This window comes from Chionomys nivalis, chromosome 2 (assembly GCF_950005125.1).
Source record: "Chionomys nivalis chromosome 2, mChiNiv1.1, whole genome shotgun sequence".
In the NCBI taxonomy this organism is placed as follows: Eukaryota; Metazoa; Chordata; class Mammalia; order Rodentia; family Cricetidae; genus Chionomys; species Chionomys nivalis.
In genome coordinates, this window is record NC_080087.1 from 121,856,088 (window position 1) to 121,876,711 (window position 20,624).

The following is a 20,624-nucleotide window of genomic DNA, read 5'->3' on the forward strand; positions in this document are numbered from 1 at the left end:
TGTGTGTTTTTCCTGTATGTAGTATGTTTATATGTATGTATACCGCATCTGTGCCTATTGCCTGTGGAGGTCAGAAGAGAGTGTCTTTCCCCAGAACTGGAGTTATGGATAGTTTTGAGCCATCATGTGGTGCTGGGAATCAAGACCAGGTTCTTTTGCAAGAACAGGTGATCTTGACTACTAAGCTACCTCTTTAGCCCCAAGGATGTGGATGTCCTGTATATGTGTTGCTTTTATTGATTGATGAATAAAACGGTTTTGGCCAATGGTTTAGCAGAGTAAAGCGAGGTGGGAAATCTAAACAGAGATAGAGTAGGCGGAGTCAAGGAGATGTCATGTAGCTGCTGAAGGAGAAAGATGCTGGAACATTATTGGTAAGCTACAGCCTTGCGGCAATACATAAATTAATAGAAATGTGTTAATTTAAAATGTAAGAGCTAGCTAGGAATAAGCCTGAGCTATTGGCCAGTGTTATAATTAATGTAGTTTCTATGTGATTATTCAGGCTGGGTGACCAGGAAATGAAATTCCAGTTTCTGTTTACACCCCCTGCATAATTTTTTAATTTCTGAAAGCCTCAGTTTCCTTTATGTGTAAGATACAGTGATAAAACCTGTCCTCTAAGATTATTAATATTAAATCAATAATGTTTGATACTTAGCACTGTGTTTAGTAAATGCATAATATTTATTGGGTGGAGTGGTGATTTGAAGAAGTGAGTTTTGAATGAGTTAACTTATTTGTTTTTGAGACAGCCTCTCATGTAGCCCAACTGGCTTTGAAACTCACTACATAGCTGAAGATGAACCTTGAATTCCTACTTCACCTCCCAAATGTTGGGATAGAGGCACACCAGTTAATCTTTTGCTAACAATGAATTCCAGGGTTTCATGCATGGTAGGCAAGCACCCTACCAATGAAGCCACATCCCTATCCCAAAGTAATGAATTTCTGAATTTCTTTTTGTTTTTTGAGACAGGATTTCTCTGTGGCTTTAGAGCCTGTCCTGGAACTAGTTCTTGTAGACCAGTCTGGCCTCGAATTCACAGAGATCTGCATGCCTCTGCCTCCCAAGTACTGGGATTAAAGGCGTGCGCCACCACCACCCAGCTTATAAATCATTTTTCTAAATGAACAGAGTTAAAAGTTGATGTTGTATTCAAACTTATGGTAGAATTCCAGAGAAAGGTTTAGAAAAACCTAAAATTAAGAATTTTTTGTTGTTTATTTTTTAAAGAACTTTCTGAAAGGTGGTGAAGATAGCCTTTTCCCAGCTTTTAAAAACTACAGATCAACACAACTTAGTATTTTCCAACTTTAAAAACTACAGATTGACACAATTTACAAGCCATCTTTTAGATGGTTATGATGCAACAATGTTTCTAAAGTCAACAAAGGATGTACTTTTTCACTGACTTAGTTTCAAAATCTAAGCAATATATAAAAGGAAGACACCAGGGATGGACTTGCAGGCTCTTCCTGAGTTCCTTATTCTGTGTTGCATTTTATTTTAATATTTTCAGTAAGAGTGGTCTTTAAATGAGACTTTTTGACATACATGATTCATTTTTTGTTTAAATTTCATATGTTGAAATTTCTTAAAACACACTTCTGTTTTTCTTTAGCTGAGTTGGTGACTGACTGCTGGAGGGATCACTGGTAGAGCTGGAGAATATGAATAGTTTCTCAAGAAAAGTACATTGCTTTTGGCACAAGACACAGAATAAAGGATAATTGTTATTTTGTGTAATTTTTCAGTAAAAGTCACTGAAAAGTAAGTATTGGTTTTGTCTTGGTTCTGTATTTGCAGTAATATGCAAATAGGCTATAATTGACAGGTTTTTTTTATTATACATTTATGTTTTAGCATGATTTCTTTACCACAGAATGCCTGATATATATGCATTTAAATAAATGACTACACAAAGACACCTAGTTTGCAGTATGAGCTTGCATGGAGTCTCAAACTTGGATAGTTAGAGTTCAAGGAATCTTTTTCTTCTGTTTATAGGAAGTTTAACTAATGCTGGGCATAATGACTCACGCCTGTAACCCCAGCACTGGGCGGGAGTGGGGATGGGCTAAAACAGGAGAATTGCTATGAGTTTGAAGCCAGCATGTATTATACAGTGATTTCTAGACCAAACTGGGCTACAGTGTAAGACTCTGTCTTTAAAAAAAAGTTTTTTTTTTTTTTTTAAATTGTTTCTGTATGTACTTCATATTGAAAAAGAAACTTTTTATCTTTAGCAAGTAGGGCAAGCTCAGGAGTGGTTACTGTTCATTCATTTAGTACAAAAGAAATGTTGAATGTTTTTGTTGTATTCTCTAGTTTTATGTTCTGTATCTTTAAGTTTTTTCATTAGAAAAAAAGCTGGTAGTCGAAATGGTTAAAATGTTCAACATACGAAGTCATGAAGTAAAATTTTATACTTGTAATCAAAATTTGCATTTAGAATTAGATAGAAATAACATTTTAAAATATCTTGTATACTTTAGTAGATGTGAAATTTCATTTCTAAGTTTATTTAATAATGGTGTTTTAAATAATCAACACCAAGATAATGGTGTTTTATATTTCCGTAATGAGCTGTAGAGAAAGAAGAAAGCATTTGATAAGACAAATTTTTTTTTTTCAGGGAGAGGTAGAAGAAAAGATGGAAAAAAACTGATAAGACATAAAACCTTTCTTGAGATAGATTTACTATGTATGTTTGATATGATACTTGTTGTATAGGCTAGACTGACCTTAAACCCACAGTAATCTTCATTCCTCTACCTCCCAAGTGCTGGTGCTAAAGGTATGGGCCACCATCCCAGCTTGTTCATCATTCTTGATCAATGATGCTTATTGAGATTAAAGAACACATTCCCTGTCTTCAAATAATGTAGAAACAAAGGAATAAATAACATTTGTAATAGTGCCATGTGTCTATAAGCACAAAGTACAACAGGAATATGGAGGATTTAAATAGCCTCAGGGAGAAGTGGCTCAGCGGTTAAGAGCACTGAAGCTCTTCCAGAGGACCTGGGTTCAATTCCCAATGCCCACTTGGCAGCTCACAACTGTCTGTAACTCCAGTTCCAGGGGACCTGAGACCCTCACACAGACATATATGTAGGCAAAACACTAATGTTTATGAAATAAAAATTAAAAAAATTAAGTAGCCTCAGAGTGAGTTATGAGGAAGAGAACCCAGTGAAAAGTAGTCAGGAAAGCTTCTTAAAGATGGTGACATCTAAGTTGAGCTTTGATTTTAGAACCAAAAGAAGGAATTAAGGCAGGTCAGGAGGGGAGAATACATGAAAACTTATAGACATGACCACAGTGTGTAAAGATTCAGTGTCATGAGAATACATGACTTTGGGAATTTTTTTTTTAGTTGAGATGGCTGAATTGAGGGAATGCTTACATTGGCGTACAAAAGAGTTCCACAATAGCCTGAAATGGAGTATAACAAAGGTTTGTTTATTGGGGTAAACTCACAGAAAGAGTAGTGATCTGCAGTCCTCTGTGTGCTCTGGGAACTGAACTGAATCCATCAGGCCTGCTCGTGCTTTTCATTTGCATTTATGGTATATGAGACCACTCCCAAAGTGGGCCCATATCTTAAAGGCTATTGGCTGAAGGAGTTCCCACAGCACACTTAATTGGGAATAGCTAATGAGGGCCTGAGGCCTTGGTATCATGTTAATGAGTTTGTATTTTATTGTAAAGACGTTTAAAAGCCATTGAGTAATACTAAGATGGAGAATAAATCTATTTGATTTGTAGTTTACTTAGAAAAATACCTGAAAGACGTATGAAATTAAGAATTTACAGAATTCTAACCTCCCATTTCTAGTCCAACCCCAAAATATATAAGAAGGTCAAAGCTAGTTCTAATGATTCTGGCTGGGGAAACGGGTGTAGAAGAGAAACAACATATTCCTAATCCTGATAGATAGAAAAGAGAGAAATGTCAAGGACTTGTACAAACAACAGAGCCACAAATAATAGCTGAAATGTATTACAAGTGCAGGTGGCTTATTCAGGTTTCTGTAGGGTTACTAGTTTGAGCAAAATGTCACACGAATAGGCATAGTAATAATAAACTTTATTGTTTTTAATTTATATGTTCAGTAAATTGCTAATTTTTAAATGTGACCACAGTTGGCTCTCAGAAATTTTTGACGGTGTGAAGAAATAGTAATGAAGAACTTAAGGTGCATAAGAGCCTTGAACTCTCAAAGCGTTTTTAAATGTCTTCTTTGATTCCTAGTTACTTTCCATGCAGTGTAGCTATATGCTTTGAACTCAAGGAACCCAGACTTAACACCTCCTCCCTATAGGTGAGTTTTGTTTGATGGCTTTTAAAAATAAATTTGAATTTATTGCTTACAATATAAAATGAGTAATTTTATATGAAGTTCATTTTTGTGAAAAACAAGAAAAAAAGGTGAACTGGCAAATCAAGGTTCACGTGCTAGTAGCTGACTAGATTGATTGCACCTGAACGTATTTTATTTGCTTCAGTCTTTTACCTGGCTGACCTCACGGCAGTTGATTTGTAACTCCTGTTAACATCTGGTTTATTGAGGTCTTTGAAAAAAGGGGCATTACATAGAAGGAATAATTTAGCACATGGTTGCTAACTCCATAAATGTTAATAGTACTATCAGCTGAATATATGTGTTATTTCATCCCCCAACATTATGTCATTATTGTCGCATTGTATGAATGACAGTACTAATATCAGAGAAAGAAGTTACAAGTTAGTGACAAAATTGGCTCCCAATTTCTAGACCTAATATCCATTTTATACTATCTTTTCTAGATTTTCCAACCGAACTATCTAGGCAGTAATTATATTAAATATTTAATTTATATGCTTATCAGCAAGAATCCATTTTATAGTGTTTTAGAAGATGAAAATACATAAAAAATCTGATTTAGCAATTTTAGAAATTTGCACATTTATATATGTGATACTATTTGCTAACATCTATTACTATCATTTTATTTGCATGTCTAGTTGAGTGGTGTTAGATATCTTATCCTATTATTGATTGTTATAAGTCATTTATAAGTATTAGAAGTTCATTCAAGAGGTTGGGAAGATGACTCAGTGGATATAGTACTCAATGACCAAGCATAATGACCTGAGTTTGAATCTCCAGAACCCACACAAAAGCTGGATAGAGTACATACATGTCTAGAATCACTGGAAGCTTATGGGTACACTAGCCTGGTGGATACAGCAGTGAGCAGAAGGAACCTTGTCTCAAACTGCTCTACGTGTGTGCCTCACGAATACACACACATTATACATAGACTCACCAAAGAAAAGAATATTATTTATTCTGGAATCTTGAATAAATTTGAATATTGAAGTTTAAGTTAAATTGCTTTTTGGAAATGGTAATGCTGAATATGGATGTATTTTAGAGAAGGGTTAAGATTTTTTTCTTTAGAGAGTAAATGATTTTTTCCCCAAATGAAGAAAGATATAAGATGATTTATTAAAGTATCCTCTTTAAAATTCTGTTTTTAACCACTTGTAACTTGTTGTATTTTTCTTCTTTAGAATCTGTCAAGTGAACATATATTTTTGCTTTTCAATTTCGTTAAAAGCAATTTATTTTTAAAGAAAATATGTCTCCTCTGAAGATAAATGGTCCTATCAGAGTTCGAAGTATGCAGACTGGAATTACAAAGTGGAAAGAAGGATCCTTTGAAATTGTGGAAAAAGACAATAAAGTCAGCCTAGTGGTTCACTACAACACTGGAGGAATTCCAAGGATGTTTCAGGTATAACATATTTTGATTTGGAGTGGTTCCTTAGTGTTTCATAGTTGTAGCAAAGTGGCCCTGAAAGGTTTGGTACTTTTATGTGTTGTTTTATAAATTACTCAGTAGTATTGTTAGGTTTAATAAAGAATAGGAAACAGTCACCATTGTTGCAAAGAAAACTAGTGGGAAAGAACTTAGAGAGGTTTGGGTACCAGATATTTAAACTATTTCAAAAGTCACATTAACATGCGTGAACAGTGATGTATATCTGTAATCCTAACACTTGAGAGGTAGAGGAAGGAAGATCAGCAGTTCGAGGTTATCTTGAGTCACAAAGCAAGTTTGAGGCCAGCCTGAGCTATATGAAATCCTGTCTCAAAAATAACATGGAACTATAAACTGAAATACCCCCCCACACACAGGAAAAAAAAACAGTAATAACAACAAACCCCATTAGGCCAGATTTTGAAGGTACGCTCCTGTGATCCCAGCACTTTAGAGGCTGTCAGTAGTAGTTGTAATGCACGTCCAATCCGGGCTACTTGGTCAGAATTATTTTCAGATGAGATTAAGACACATACCACAGAGTGATAGGTCCATGAAGGCCTGTCTGGGAAAATGTGGGACTGAATATGAGCTAAGTGGTAGCACTTGCCTAATGTGCTCAGAACCTGGGGTTCAGTCTCTGACAACACACACACACACACATAATCTTAGCTCATCTTTTTTTTTTTTCTTTGAAATAATTGCTAGAGCCATTTAATGGAATTTTTTTTTTTTAGTGTCTTCTAAAAGTAAGTATCTATGTCCTAAATAACCCTGCCATATGTCATGGTCTTTAATGGATGATTGTTCAGGTCATCTTTATAGCTGTCTTCCTCTGACTGAAAAACTTGTCACTGTCTTTAAAAGAATATTGCTATTGGGCCGGCAAGATGACTCAGTAGATTAAGACACCTGTCACAAAACTTGGTGATCTGAGTTTGTTCCTTAGGACCCGTAAGGTGGAAGGAGAGTATCAGTTCCCACAAATTGTCCTCTGACCTACACACAAATGCTGTGACATGATACACACCATATACATACATACACACATATATGCACATAAAATATAACAAAATTTTAAATTGTTAATTTTCTCCTTCTGTACTACTATTGTGGAGCTAAGAGCTGCTAATCTCTTTGGGAGTTAAATTTAAGAACATAGCTATGCATGGTAACATATTCCTATAATCCCAGCATTTGGGAATCTCATAGAAGAGTGTTATAACTTCAGGCCTAGCCTGGTCTGCATAGTGAATTTGAGGTCAGTTTGGGGTGCATAGTGAGACTGTCTTGGGGAAAAAAAAATCAAGGTCTGGAGAGATGGCTCAGTGACTAAAAAACATATACTTTTAAAAGATCTATGTTCATCAGACCTTGAGAGATTGCCTGACAGTTAAGAGCACTGGGTGCTGTTTGAGAGAACATGGATTCAATTTCCAGCACCCAAATGGTAGCTCATAACTGTCTTAACTTCAGTTCCAGGGAATCCAATACCTTTTTCTGGTTTCTGAGGGCACCAGGCAAGAAATATACATGAAGACAGAATACCCATACACATAAAAAATTTAACAGCCAGAGATACACAGAGATACCCTGTCTCGAAATAAACAAATAAATAAATTTACCTGGGAGGTGGTGGTGCATGCCTTTAATCCCAGTCCTCGGGAGCTAGAGGCAGGAAAACCTCTCTAAGTTCTAGGATAGCCAAGACTACAGAAAGAAATCCCATCTTTTTTTTTTTTTTTTTTAATATTTATTTGTATATTATGTATACAATACTCTGTGTGTGTGTGTGCCTACAGGCCAGAAGAGGGCACCAGACCCCATTACAACTGGTTGTGAGCCATTGAACTCAGGACCTTTGGAAGAGCAGGAAATGCTCTTAACCTCTCCAGCCCCAAGAAATCCTGTCTTGAAAAATAAAAATAAAATAAATTTTAAAAATTATATTTATTTTTTCAAGAAATATATTTTAAACTTTATACTTGAATTTGATTGAAATAAACTTTCCAATTGTTTATACTTTTGAACTGTGAAAGTAAGTTGCTGACGCCTTTGTATATCACATATATTCTATCATAATAGAATGTATAGTGGTACATGCTTGTAATTCCAGCACTGGGGAGCTGGAGACTGGAAAAAGAGAGGTGATACTGGACTACTGGACTTCATTATGTAGTGTGTTCAGGGCTAACCTAAGTTATACATGAGATTGTCAGACAAAACAAAGTCAAAGAGGTAATTGAAAAGGGACGTGGTGGAGGGAAAACCAGTTACCACAGGTTATCCTCTGACCTCCATTGACATTCTGTGGCACCGCCCCCAATACTCATAAATTGATAAAATGTAGTAAAATGCTGGTTTTAAAAGCTAAATGTTAACTGGGCATGGAGGCACACATTTAATTCCAGCACTCAGGAGGCAAAGGCTTTGTAGTTAAGAGCAGTGTGAGTTTAGAGGCCAGTCTGAAATACATAGTGAGTTTTAGACCAAATAGACTGACTCTATAGTGGGACCTAATCTTAAAAAAAAGAAAAAAAGTGACTTAGCAGTTAAAAGCACATACTTATTTTACAAAGGGCCCCAGGTAAATTCCCAGTATTCATATGGAAATAGCTCATGACTGCCTATAACTCCAGCTTCAGAGACCACAATGTCTTCTGGCTTCCATAGGTGCTACTACATAACCACAGTCAGATATGCATGCATCCATATAATTAAACATGGAAATAAATCTTTTCGCAAAGTTTATATATTTGAGTTAAAATTTATCAAGAAAGAGGAAGAAGGAAAGGTAAATGGGAATGTATGAAATTCAGCAATTTTTAGACTTTGTTGTATATTTTGGGTGAAGAAGAGATAATTTTTTTCTTCTTTTAGCTAAGTCATAACATTAAAAATGTGGTACTACGTCCCAGTGGAACAAAACAAAGTCGCCTAATGTTGACTTTACAAGATAACAGCTTCTTGTCTATTGACAAAGTACCAAGTAAGGAAGCAGAGGAAATGAGGTTGTTTCTAGATGCAGTCCATCAAAACAGACTTCATGCAGGTAAGTACTAATCATCTCATGAGTCTGACATTAATAGGTCTAAAAGAACATGATGACTGAGGGTGGGGGGTGTGGCTCGTTTGTAGAGTCTACAGTATGCAGGAGATACATAGATGACCCTCCTCCATCAGAGTCCCTAACAGATCAGCACACAGGAACCAGGCATGGTAGGCATACGTGTAATTCCAACACTCAAATAGAGGCAGGAGGATCAAAGTTCAATGTTTTTCAAGGCCAGCCTGAGCTATATGAGACAAAAGTATGATGGCTGTACACCAATTTTTCTGATGAACACTAACGGGGAAATCCTCAACAAAATACTGTTGGGCTAAGTTAAGTGTCACCATATAAGAATTATGCTAAATTTATTCCTGGAATGTAAAACTAGTGCATCATGAAAATCAGTTTATATAATGCACCACAATAACAGACTGAAGGACAATAATGAAGCCACATAATCATCTTGGTGAAAAAAATGACAAGTTTAATATTCTCTCACAATAAGTACTCTAAATAGACTAGGGAGAAGAAGAAAACTATTTCAACGTGATAAAGGCTATGCATGTTATGCCTACAGCTGGCACACTTAGTTGTAAAAATCTGGAAGCCTTTTCTATAAAATCAATGACAAAATTGAGTAATGAAGAAATAAAAGGTGTTCAATTGAAAAGGAGGAAGTAAGTATCTCTGTTCACTGATAACTTTTATCTGAGTTTTTTCAAGTTAAATATAACACAAACAGAATGGAGTTGTAGCTCTAATGGAGCAGGTACTTAGCATGCACAAGGTCTTGTACTGACTCCCTCCACAGAGAATGAAGATGTGGCAGTATGAATTTTCTTATGTTTACTTGATATATTGCACCATTCATATACATTAAGGTTTTTGTAGTTTTCTGTTTAATAGCTAGCTATTCGTATGTTTATGCCACCAATCTTGAATTATGTTAACTTGAGTATTTACAAACAAATGTGGCATAATGGCAACTGCCTGCTGTCCCAGCAGCTAGGAAGCTAAGGCTAGGAGACTGTTTAAAGCCAGTCTGTCTGTTCAACCCTGTTGAGAAAAGGACAAGGGAGAAAGAACAGGGGAAGGAGGTGTACAATAGTGGCACATATACTTGAACTGTAGCACTTGACACTTGAGAGGCTAATGGCAGTAGGATTTGGAGTTTGAAGCCAACCTGGGCTAAATAACAAAACCTGGTTTGTCTCAAAAAAGCATTTGAATATATCACCTTTTCAAATCTTAAACAATGATATTGAATCTATTTCTTTCTTTTTTTAAGTCTACCATAGCCATCATGCTTATTAATTAATTAATTAATTAATTAATTAAATGACGGTCCCGTCCCATCCCCCCCGAGACAGTGTTTCTCTTTATAACAGCCTTAACTGTCCTGAACTAGCTCTGTAGACCAGGCTGGCCTCGAACTCACAGAGATCCACCTGCCTCTGCCTCCCAAGTGCTGGGATTAAAGGCATATGACACCACTGCCTGGTTTAGAAAATAATATTTTTTTAAATAAAAAGTATACTTGTTACTATTTCTGATGTTTTCTTGACATTGGTATAAGTATTCATGCCCTAGATACAGTGATTTACTCTTCCATACTACTAATTATAAAATACTTTTTGTCTTGTAAATTTTTATGCTGTTAAGTGGCTACCTCTTGTGTTACTTATTCTTTTATTGGAGCTCTTATCCCTAAATATTACTGTGTATCTCAGTTGCACAATCTGTCAGAGAGAATTGGCTATTACTTCCATTTCGGTATTGTTAACAACAATGATGCTGAATATTTTTATTAAATTAAGTGGTTTGTTCATTTTTGTCCACCAGCTATGAAACCTTCTCAAGGGTCTGGTAGTTTTGGAGCTTTTCTGGGCAGCAGGGCCTCTCAGAAGGAAACTAACAGACACCTTTCTTACTCAGACAGTCAGGTATGTTCATTTGAATCTCTGGCTTCTTTTTTTTTTTTTTTTGAGACAGGGTTTCTCTGTGGCTTTGGAGCCTGTCCTGGAATAGCTCTGTAGACCAGGCTGGTCTCGAACTCACAGAGATCCAAGTGCTGGGATTAAAGGCGTGCGCCACCATCGCCCGGCTGAATCTCTGGCTTCTTAAAAACTCATTTAGCACTGATGGATTAAGTAGTTACATGGTGTGGAATTTAGATAATGATCTCTAATGTAGCAGTATCACAGTGGTGCTTCAACATAGCTGACCTTTGTCCTTTTGGCTACCTCTACCTTTTTGTTTTTCTAAAAGCAGTTTCTAAGTATTACCACAATTTTACCTTTATTTCACTCTCTCTCTCTTCGTTATTTTCCAGACACAGTTTCTCTGTGTTAGCCCTAGCTGTCCTGGAACTTGGTCTGTAGACCAAGCCATTCTCAGAGATCTGCCTGCCTCTGCCTCCCACGTGCTGTGATTAAAGATATACACCACAACCAATTTCTGTCTTATATTTCAGTTTTACCTTTTTACATAGTTTTACTTAGCCTTTACTTGATGGTCCCATGATCATTAGAATGAACCATAGTAGTTTTTAGAACCAAGGATGTCTTGTTAAAAATCAAGCATGAAAAGCTGGGCAGTGATGGCGCATGCCTTTAATCTCAGGAGGCAGAGGCAGGCAGATTTCTGTGAGTTCAAGACCAGCCTGTCCTACAAGAGCGAGTTCCAGGATAGCCAGGGCTGTTATACAGAGAAACTTTGTCTTGAAAAATAAAACAAAACAAAAAAGCCAGCATGTAGTACTGCCACTTACAGACATGGGTCATTGATTGGTGAAGCTCAAGTTTCCTGAGCCTAAATACCTAGCTATATAATGGAGACAGCACCAACGTCTTCTGAGATAGTACACATAAAAGGGGCTGCTGGCTGTGTGCTGTAGTACTAGAAACAGCCTCAGGTTGTTTGTTGCTATTTCTTTGATGCCTTTGTATATGTTGTGCATGAACTTTGGCTTTATACTATATGACACCAAACTATTTTAATGATATCTTCCCTTTGCTTTGAAAAAAAGTTTTTATTCGTAATATTGAGCAAGCCGAGAGACTTGGTGTGCACAAGTAAATAATCTTGCTGAAGTTTAGCAATTGTTGTCTCTCTTAATTGGTTTGCAAAGGAAAGCGAGGTATAAAATCAGAAACTTCAAAGTTCTTCTGTAAATATATTTGTACAGAGAGGTGATTGCTTAGGTAATACTTGGTTGAATGATAATTAAGAGCTAAATGACTTTTCGATTCTTTCCATGGTTTTACTTTCATAGTAACTTTTTTTTTTACATTTGTGTATGTGTATTTGTATGCAGCTGCATGCATCCCACAGAGAATGTATAGATGTCAGAGGACAATTTTCTAGCGTTTATTCTCTACTTCACTTTTGCATGCTTCTCGGAATTGGTTCAGATCATCAGGCTAACTTAGCAAGTGCTTTTAGCCCCCTGAATCATCTCATCAGCCCCAAGAGTTTCAAGTTTATAAGAATACTATGGGAGAGTTAGATGTGATAGTATATCTCTATAATCCCATCACTTAAGGCTGGGGCACAAAAAAATGGTGAGTTTTAGGCTAGCTGGGACTGCAAAGCCAGATTCCTTCTCAAAATCACAGATAGATGATAGATAGATAGATAGATAGATAGATAGATAGATAGATAGATAGATAGATAGATCTCAAAATCACAGATGGATGGATGGATCTCAAAATCATAGATAGATAGATAGATAGATAGATAGATAGATAGATAGATAGATCTCAAAATCACAGATAGATAGATAGATAGATAGATAGATAGATAGATCTCAAAATCACAGATAGATAACCACAAGAAAAGATAAATACTACAAACTCAATTTCTCACACTTGAGTATATCAGATTCTCTGCAGAGGTATTTTATTTTGTTTGTTTGTTTTTCATTTTGCATACTATTCCCAGTTGTCTCCACCCCTGGAGAACTTTCTTAACCCCCCTATAAGAATTGGTGGTATTATGGACTGGAGCGATGGTTCAGTGGTTAGGAGCACTGGCTGCTCTTCAGAGGACCCGGATTTAATTCCCAGCACCCACATGCAGCTCACAAGTGTCAGTGACCCCAGTTGCATGTGATCTGACACTTACACAGACATAATTGCAGGTGAAACACCAACTCACAGGAAATAAAATAAATTTTAAAATACTTATTTATAACTGGACTGGGGACATAGCTCAGTTGGTAGAAGACTTGTCTGGAATGCTTGAAACCTTGTGTTTGGTCCTTCAAACCACATAAGCCAGACATAGTGATGCATGTTTTTAACCCAGCACTTAAGTGGTGACTGGAAGGCCAGTTCTAGATAGGTTATCCTCTGTGCTTAGTAAGTTTGAGGCCGTCCTGAAGTTTATATGTGATACTGTCTCAAACAAAATGTGTTTTCACTTCAAAGATTTAACTGTCTCACATTTTATTTTTACAGGCCTCTTCAAAAAGAGGAAGTTTAGAAACTAAAGATGATATTCCATTTCGAAAAGTTCTTGGCAACCCCAGTAGAGGATCAATTAAGACAGTAGCCGGGAGTGGAATGGCTGTTAGCCGGACGATTCCTTCTTTGTCGCTGACATCAACACCTCTTAGATCAGGATTATTAGAAAACCGGTAGGAAAGACTGAACCTGTTTGTAAATGTCTTTTGGAACTTTTAGGAATTCAAGGAGAAAAAAAGCAGCAAATATAAAACATACTTTTCATGTATAATTAATTACAAAGATTTATCTTCAGTTTATGTCAGTGACATGCATTGAACATGTAGACAAACCAGTATATTAAGTAGAATGTAAAGAATCAGGCTATTATAGTCTTATTTCCTATCTTTGAGTAGGTTTTTAATTTTTTGTCTAGGTGTGGATGAAAGTGCGTGTATAAATGCACTTGTACATTTGTGTGTGTGTGTGTGTAGGCCACAGGACAACTTTGGGGGTCATTTATCAGATACTGTCTACCCCTTCTTTTGAGAAAGGGTTTCTCAATGGGTTGGAACTTACTCGGAAGCCCCAGGGACCTTTCCAGCACGGGATTGTAGGTGCACATCATCACATCCAGATTTTCGTGTGATTCCCGGGGTTTAAACTTAGATCTTGTGCTTACAAATCAAGCACTTTACTGATTTTAGTTTTCTTCCTAGCCATGGTTTATGATTTTTGATGGTATGAATTATGACTTTTTAAAAGTAGTCTTTTTTTAAAAAAATCTGTTCTCCATAGCACTGAAAAGAGGAAAAGAATGTTATCTGGCTCAGAGCTAACTGAAGATTATCCTAAGGAAAATGATTCGTCATCGTAAGTTGCTTTAAGAGTCTTTGTGGCACTTGACCAGTACTTTTTACATCAATTGTTCAAACTCCTAGGGAAAATTTGCCTTGCAACAATATTCAATTTGTGATAATTCCAATTATAGAATAGAATTAAGATGTGTTGGTGACACCAGAGCAGAGACTTCATCAGGTGCTCCGGATCTTGTCATTCTGTCGCACAACTCCTCTCCTGCCTGTTGTTGTGACACTGAGAGAGGAAGGATGAGCTGAAGAGCTGGAAATAAATAGTTCTTTTGTTCTTTGGGAGTTTTGTTGTTCTTTTTTTTTTTAAAGATTTATTTATTTATTACATATACAGCGTTCTGCTTGCATGTATACTTGCAGGCCAGAAGAGGGCACCAGATCTCATTACAGATGGTTGTGAGCCACCATGTGGTTGCTGGGAATTGAACTCAGGACCTCTGGAAGAGCAGTCAGTGCTCTTAACCTCTGAGCTATCTCTCCAGCCCCTCATTTTTGTTTTTGAGACAAGATCTTGAAAGGTATGTACTGGCCTTGAACTCATCAGCCTCCTGTGTGCTGAGATTATAAGTGTATACCACTGTCCAGCTCAACAAATGTTTCTTGTTGGTCTTCTGGGTTAGTGTGAGCCTTCCTTCCTTTCTTTCTGGTAAGTTAGTGAAAGATCAAGAACCTTTTCTCTACCGCCAAATTCATTTGTTGAAGACATCATCCCAAAGTTGGGTTCGAAGCTAGGACTCTTTTGGAATTAGATAAGGTTAAAAGTGGTTTTAAGGTGGAGCTCTGATCCAGACTGAGACTAGGGATGGATAGCCACACTGTCCATATGATGACATAGTGAGAAGGCAGCTCCATCCATAAACCATGAGGAGGGGGTCTCACCAAAAACTAAAATTGCTGACACTGTGATCCTGTATTCACAGCACCGGCATAGTAACCAGTCTGTGGTGTTTCGTTGCAGCAATCAAAGTAGGCCAGTACAGACTGTTTGGTTTTCCTTTGGTTTATTTTCCAGAGACAATGCTAGATTTCTATGACTGTTCTAAAAATGATTGTAAACTTGGCCAAAAGTTAACCATCATTTATTCCTTCACAGTTCAGATCATCACGCTTTATCTACCAAGTGATCTCTGCCTCATTTGTTGTCTTTTTCTAGGGTAGAAGTAATTTGATAAAATCATTTACAACCAATTGAAGAATTGGTTTCATAAGAAGGAGTCTAGATTAGAACTCAGCACCAGTTTTTGCTGTTTGCCATTTAGAACACAATAGCAATAGCCAAACTTAGATAAGGGGAAATCTATACTATAGATTCTATCTCTGCCACTATAGCTGTTTTAATTGGATCTCTGGTGAAAAAAATAGCCAAGGACAGATTTGCTGACAAGTTATCCTTCTGATTGTAGGCTGTTTTCCTGGTGAAAATTAGCATATGACACAGATCTTTGTCCTTTATACACTTATCCATAAAGTTCCTTTGTGCATCGTCATTTCTTCCTGATCATCTAAACTCTTTGCTGCCAGCTAATAAGTAGTTGTGACCTTCTTTCTCTAGCCACACAGAGCCAGTGGTGAGATACTTTCCTTAGAACTCTTCGTCTCTTGTCTTTTAACATAGTCCTTTACTAGGGCTGTAGTTGGTTTTCACTTTGTGCTAGTGTCCAGACTGGTCCAGGTTAATTATTACTCTTTCAGTTGGTCTTAGAGAGTCGTTGGCCCAATCTTAATATATTTAATTCCAGGTATAGTAGGTTGTGGCTATGCCCCTTTGACCTTAAAGCTTTATGGTGTGACAGCACCAGCTCTTGATGCTCCTGCTAACATAGTCCCTTAATGACTGCTCATCCTCTTTGAAGTCCTTTTCTTACAAGAGTAGTATACCACACTTCATAAATAATTTATAGTTTTCTTTTGCAGACAGAATGGTGTTGCTCTACAATCCTAAGGCACCTGCTACATTCCGCTTGTCTTGGCTAAGACCTATTTTCTCTTTTTTTTTCTTTTTTTTAAAATATTTATTTATTATGTATACAGTATTCTCAGTATTCTGTCTGCATGTATGTCTGCAGGCCAGAAGAGGGCACCAGACCTCATTACAGATGGTTGTGAGCCACTATGTGGTTGCTGGGAATTGAATTCAGGACCTTTGGAAGAGCAGCCAGTGCTCTTAACCACTGAGCCATCTCTCGAGCCCCTATTTTCTCTTTCAAACAAATCTGTACTTAATAGTAGCAGAAAGCCGGTTCTGTCCTCTTCATGGTTGTATTTTACCTCACATCCTTGTAGCACTTACCTATTATCGTATAACACATTTCTCCATATAGTGACTTTAAATTTAAAAATATTGCTGCACAGGCATACATGGTGGTGCACACCTTTAATCCCAGCACTTGGGAGGCAGAACCGCGCAGATCTCTGTGAGTTCAAGGCCAGCCTGGTCTACAAGTGAGTTCTAAGACAGCAGAGCTACATAGAGCCTGTCTCAAAACGAATAAACAAAAAAAAAAAAAATAAAACAAATTAACAACAAAAGTATTACTTATGAATGATAGTGACTTATGTACTTCAGCTTATCTGAACTTGGCTTAACCAGTTATACCTAGATCCTTTGATTTTTCCCATGAATCTGTGGTCAGTATAGAGGCTTGAGAATCTGCGAATAGTCTCACTCATGGCTGCCCCTGGAGTTGCTATTAGCTGGGGTAATTAGGCCATGTGTCTTCCAACATCTAACAAGCTAGCCTAGAATTATTTATATATTAGTGGTAGAATTCCACGGAATTGGAACTCTAAAAGACATTTTTAGGCTTGGGATCAAAACTCAAACACTTATGTTCTTTCAGGAAAAGAAAATTAGTTATGGGCCAAACTCATTAAAGGTTGGAGGGAGACACAAAGTCTTAACACAATCCAATCTGATCTCAAATTTACTATGTAGCCCAGGCTGGCCTTGAGCTCCTGACCTGCTTGCCTCACCTCCAGAGTGCTAGGATTAGTTATATTTAATTTTGATTTATTTATTTATTTTAAATATTTATTTATTTATTATGTATACAATATTCTGTCTGTGTGTATGCCTGCAGGCCAGAAGAGGGCACCAGACCCCATTACAGATGGTTGTGAGCCACCATGTGGTTGCTGAGGATTGAACTCAGGACCTTTGGAAGAGCAGGCAATGCTCTTAACCTCTGAGCCATCTCTCCAGCCCCTTAATTTTTATTTTTGAGATACGGTTTCTCTCTATAGCCCTGCCCATCCTAGAATTCACTCAGCAGACCGGATTGGCTTCGAACTCACAGAGATCCACCTGCCTATGCCTCTTGAGTACTGGAATTAAAGGTGTGCACTACCACCTCCAGGCTTAGCTATATTTCTTAATGAGAGGCTGTAGAGTGAAGATCTAAAGCAAAGGACACAAAAATGGAGCCAGAGGGAATATTGGCAACGCAATAGCATTGTCTGCTACAAGCTTAATTTATGGTGATTCCCCTAAATTAGTAATTTCAATCTAAACTTGGAGATTTTATCTTTGTGGACATCTTCCTTTAGTACTTGGAAATAAAAGGGAAGAATTTCGCCTGGTGTGATTGCGAATACCTTTAGTCTGAGCCTGCAAGAGGCAGAGGCAGGTGGATCTCTGTGAGTAGTGCACAGCTACTTCTGGGACAGCCAGGACTATATAGAGAGACCCTATATAAAAAGAAAGAAAGATATATTAGCTTTGTATTCCTGAACTTAAACTAGTAAAGATTACAAGTTGAAATGTATGTGTATATATGTGTGTGTGTATATATTGTTTGTTTGTTTTTCAAGACAGGGTTCTTTTGTAGCTTTGGAGCCTATCCTGGAACTCATTTGTAGACCAGGCTGGCCTTGAACTCACAGAGATCCACTTCTCTCTGCCTCCCGGAGTGCTGGGATTAAAGGCATATGCCACCAACTCCCCAGCTGAAATGTTTGTATTTTCTAAGTAGCATTTCAAATTATATGTAACATAAAAAAATTTTGGATTTTATTTTTGAAAACTGCAAAGTATCAATACTCACATGATAGTTTTCATCTTTAACTGTTTGTTTTTGTCTCATAAATAATTTTAAATTTTATTACTTTGTGTGTGTGTGTGTGTACACTTGTGCATGTGCATACCACAGTTTAGAGGACACAGGACAACTTGCAGGAGTTTGTTTTCCACCTTCACTGTGGTATTCTGACATCATACTTAGATCATTGGGCCTTCATGGCAAGCACATTTACTTACATGAGCTGTCTGGCTAGCCCCTGATCTTGCTTTTGGTAAAAAAAAAAAAACCAAAAAACAAAAAAACTATTATCTTGCTGTCTCTTCATTTGACTTTCTTAAAAGAAAATATTTTTTATTTTGCTTAATTTGCTAGAGACATATGTATAGCAATATTATATTGGTTCTTGACTTAATGAAAGGTTATTTTCATTGTTCTTATTTCACTGAGAAGTAAGAATATCTTGATACATTCACTATATTGATTTAAAATTGTTAACTGTAGGAACAACAAAGCTATGACAGACCCTTCAAGAAAATATTTAACCAGCAGTAGAGAAAAGCAGCTGAGTTTGAAACAGGCAGAAGAAAATCGAACATCAGGTAAGTTTTAGTCTTTAATTAAGGCCTCATTTGTTTACATAATATACTATATTAAACTAGCACACGACTGTACAATGTTCCAGAATAGTGGATAATCTAGTGTTAGTCATTAGTCACTAACTTGTACCCAGTAATTGACTTGAGTGTTTTAAAGAGGGCTGACAAGATGACTCAATAGGTAAGAGTACTTGCCACTAAGCCTGAAGACCTGAATTTGATCTCAGTGACCCATGTGGTAGAAAGAGAAAACTCACTTTGGAAAGTAATCCTCTAACTTCCACATGTGTACTGTGGCATACACACACACAATACATATATTTTATATATATTACATATAAATAGAATATATATAATATAAGGAAAGTTACCCAAGAGTAATGGTACATACTTACAATCTCAGCACTCAGGAGGTAGAAGCAAAGAATCAGAGGTTCAAGACTAAACTCAGCTACATAGTGAATTTGACACCAGCTGGGGCTACATGAGACTGTCTCTCAAAAACAACAGCAAGCCGGGCGGTGGTGGCGCACGCCTTTAATCCCAGCACTCGGGAGGCAGAGGCAGGCGGATCTCTGTGAGTTCGAGACCAGCCTGGTCTACAAGAGCTAGTTCCAGGACAGGCTCCAAAACTACAGAGAAACCCTGTCTTGAAAAACCAAAAAAAAAAAAAAACAGCAATAGGCAGCATGGTGACTCACACCTTTAATTCCAGCATCGGGGAGACAGAGGTACCTGTATCTCTGAGTTTGAGGTCAGCTAGGACTACATAGTGAGGGTGTGTATGTGTATGTGTGTACTTATTTTTATATTTTGTTTTTCTCTAAAAATCCAGAATTTAACTAAGTGTGACACATGCTTTTAATCCCAGCATTCAGGCAGCAGAAGTAGGAGGGTCTTTATGACTTCTAAGACAACTAATGCAACAGAGAGACCCTGTCTCAAAAAAAAAAAATCCAAAATTTACCTTCTTTTTCGTCTATTTCAGTATGTAGAATTAATCTTTTAATGTTAAAGTACCATGACCATAGACTGGTGCTGGGCAGTGGTAACACATGCTTGGGAGAGAGAGTCAGGCAAAGCTCAGTAAGTTTGAGCCCAGCCTGCTCTACAAAGCAAGTTCTAAGACAAAACCAGGACTGTTAACAGAAAAACCCTATCCCGAAAAAAACAAACAAAAAGACCATAGACTGAATCAGAAGGTACTGTGGTTGAAATTAATGTTCATCAGTATTGCTCATTATCACTGGGATTCCTATAAGAAAAAGCAATGGCCGGGCGGTGGTGGCGCACGCCTTTAATCCCAGCACTTGGGAGGCAGAGGCAGGTGGATCTCTGTGAGTTCGAGACCAGCCTGGTCTACAAGAGCTAGTTCCAGGACAGGCTCCAAAACCACAGAGAAACCCTGTCTCGAAAAACCAAAAAAAAAAAAAAAAAGAAAAAGCAATGACCAGTATAAGCCGTATTTCTGAAATACTACTACTTAGAGCACATTAATAGGATCTGTTGTTTGAAGACCATCTTAACAGCATTTATTTTAAGCAGTTATAACTAACCAGCAATTAGCAAACAGAAATAGTAAATACACAATGGCCATCTCATTAGTATGCAAATTGCTGTTTTTAATAAATGGTAAAATGTGTAAATTAAAGAATTGTTTTTAAAATTTATTAGTGACTTACTATTAGTAATTGGTTATTTTAACTATAGTTCTAAAAAATTGCTGTAGCAAATTGGAAGGTTTAATAACTTCTGGTATGTAAGACAAAAAACTAAGCTGTAGAAACCAGTTAGAATAAACTCTGGGCCATACCCAAAGAAG

At 37.1% G+C, this 20,624-nt stretch overlaps 1 protein-coding gene across 4 annotated transcripts in view; it reads left to right on the forward strand.

Moving 5' to 3' along the window:
• Usp37 (ubiquitin specific peptidase 37) overlaps positions 1 to 20,624 on the forward strand; it is a 69,746-nt gene that overhangs the window by 4,707 nt on the left and 44,415 nt on the right. For 2 of the 4 annotated variants that reach the window (XM_057758894.1, XM_057758906.1), the window contains exons 2-9: positions 1,626 to 1,774; positions 4,263 to 4,332; positions 5,568 to 5,791; positions 8,699 to 8,870; positions 10,713 to 10,813; positions 13,331 to 13,509; positions 14,114 to 14,188; positions 18,708 to 18,805. In XM_057758894.1, coding sequence (XP_057614877.1) covers positions 5,636 to 5,791; positions 8,699 to 8,870; positions 10,713 to 10,813; positions 13,331 to 13,509; positions 14,114 to 14,188; positions 18,708 to 18,805 — 781 coding nt within the window. In that variant the 5' untranslated portion in view covers positions 1,626 to 1,774; positions 4,263 to 4,332; positions 5,568 to 5,635. The remainder of the gene's footprint in view (positions 1 to 1,625; positions 1,775 to 4,262; positions 4,333 to 5,567; positions 5,792 to 8,698; positions 8,871 to 10,712; positions 10,814 to 13,330; positions 13,510 to 14,113; positions 14,189 to 18,707; positions 18,806 to 20,624) is intronic. The other 2 variants (XM_057758899.1, XM_057758915.1) reach the window with 2 other exon arrangements.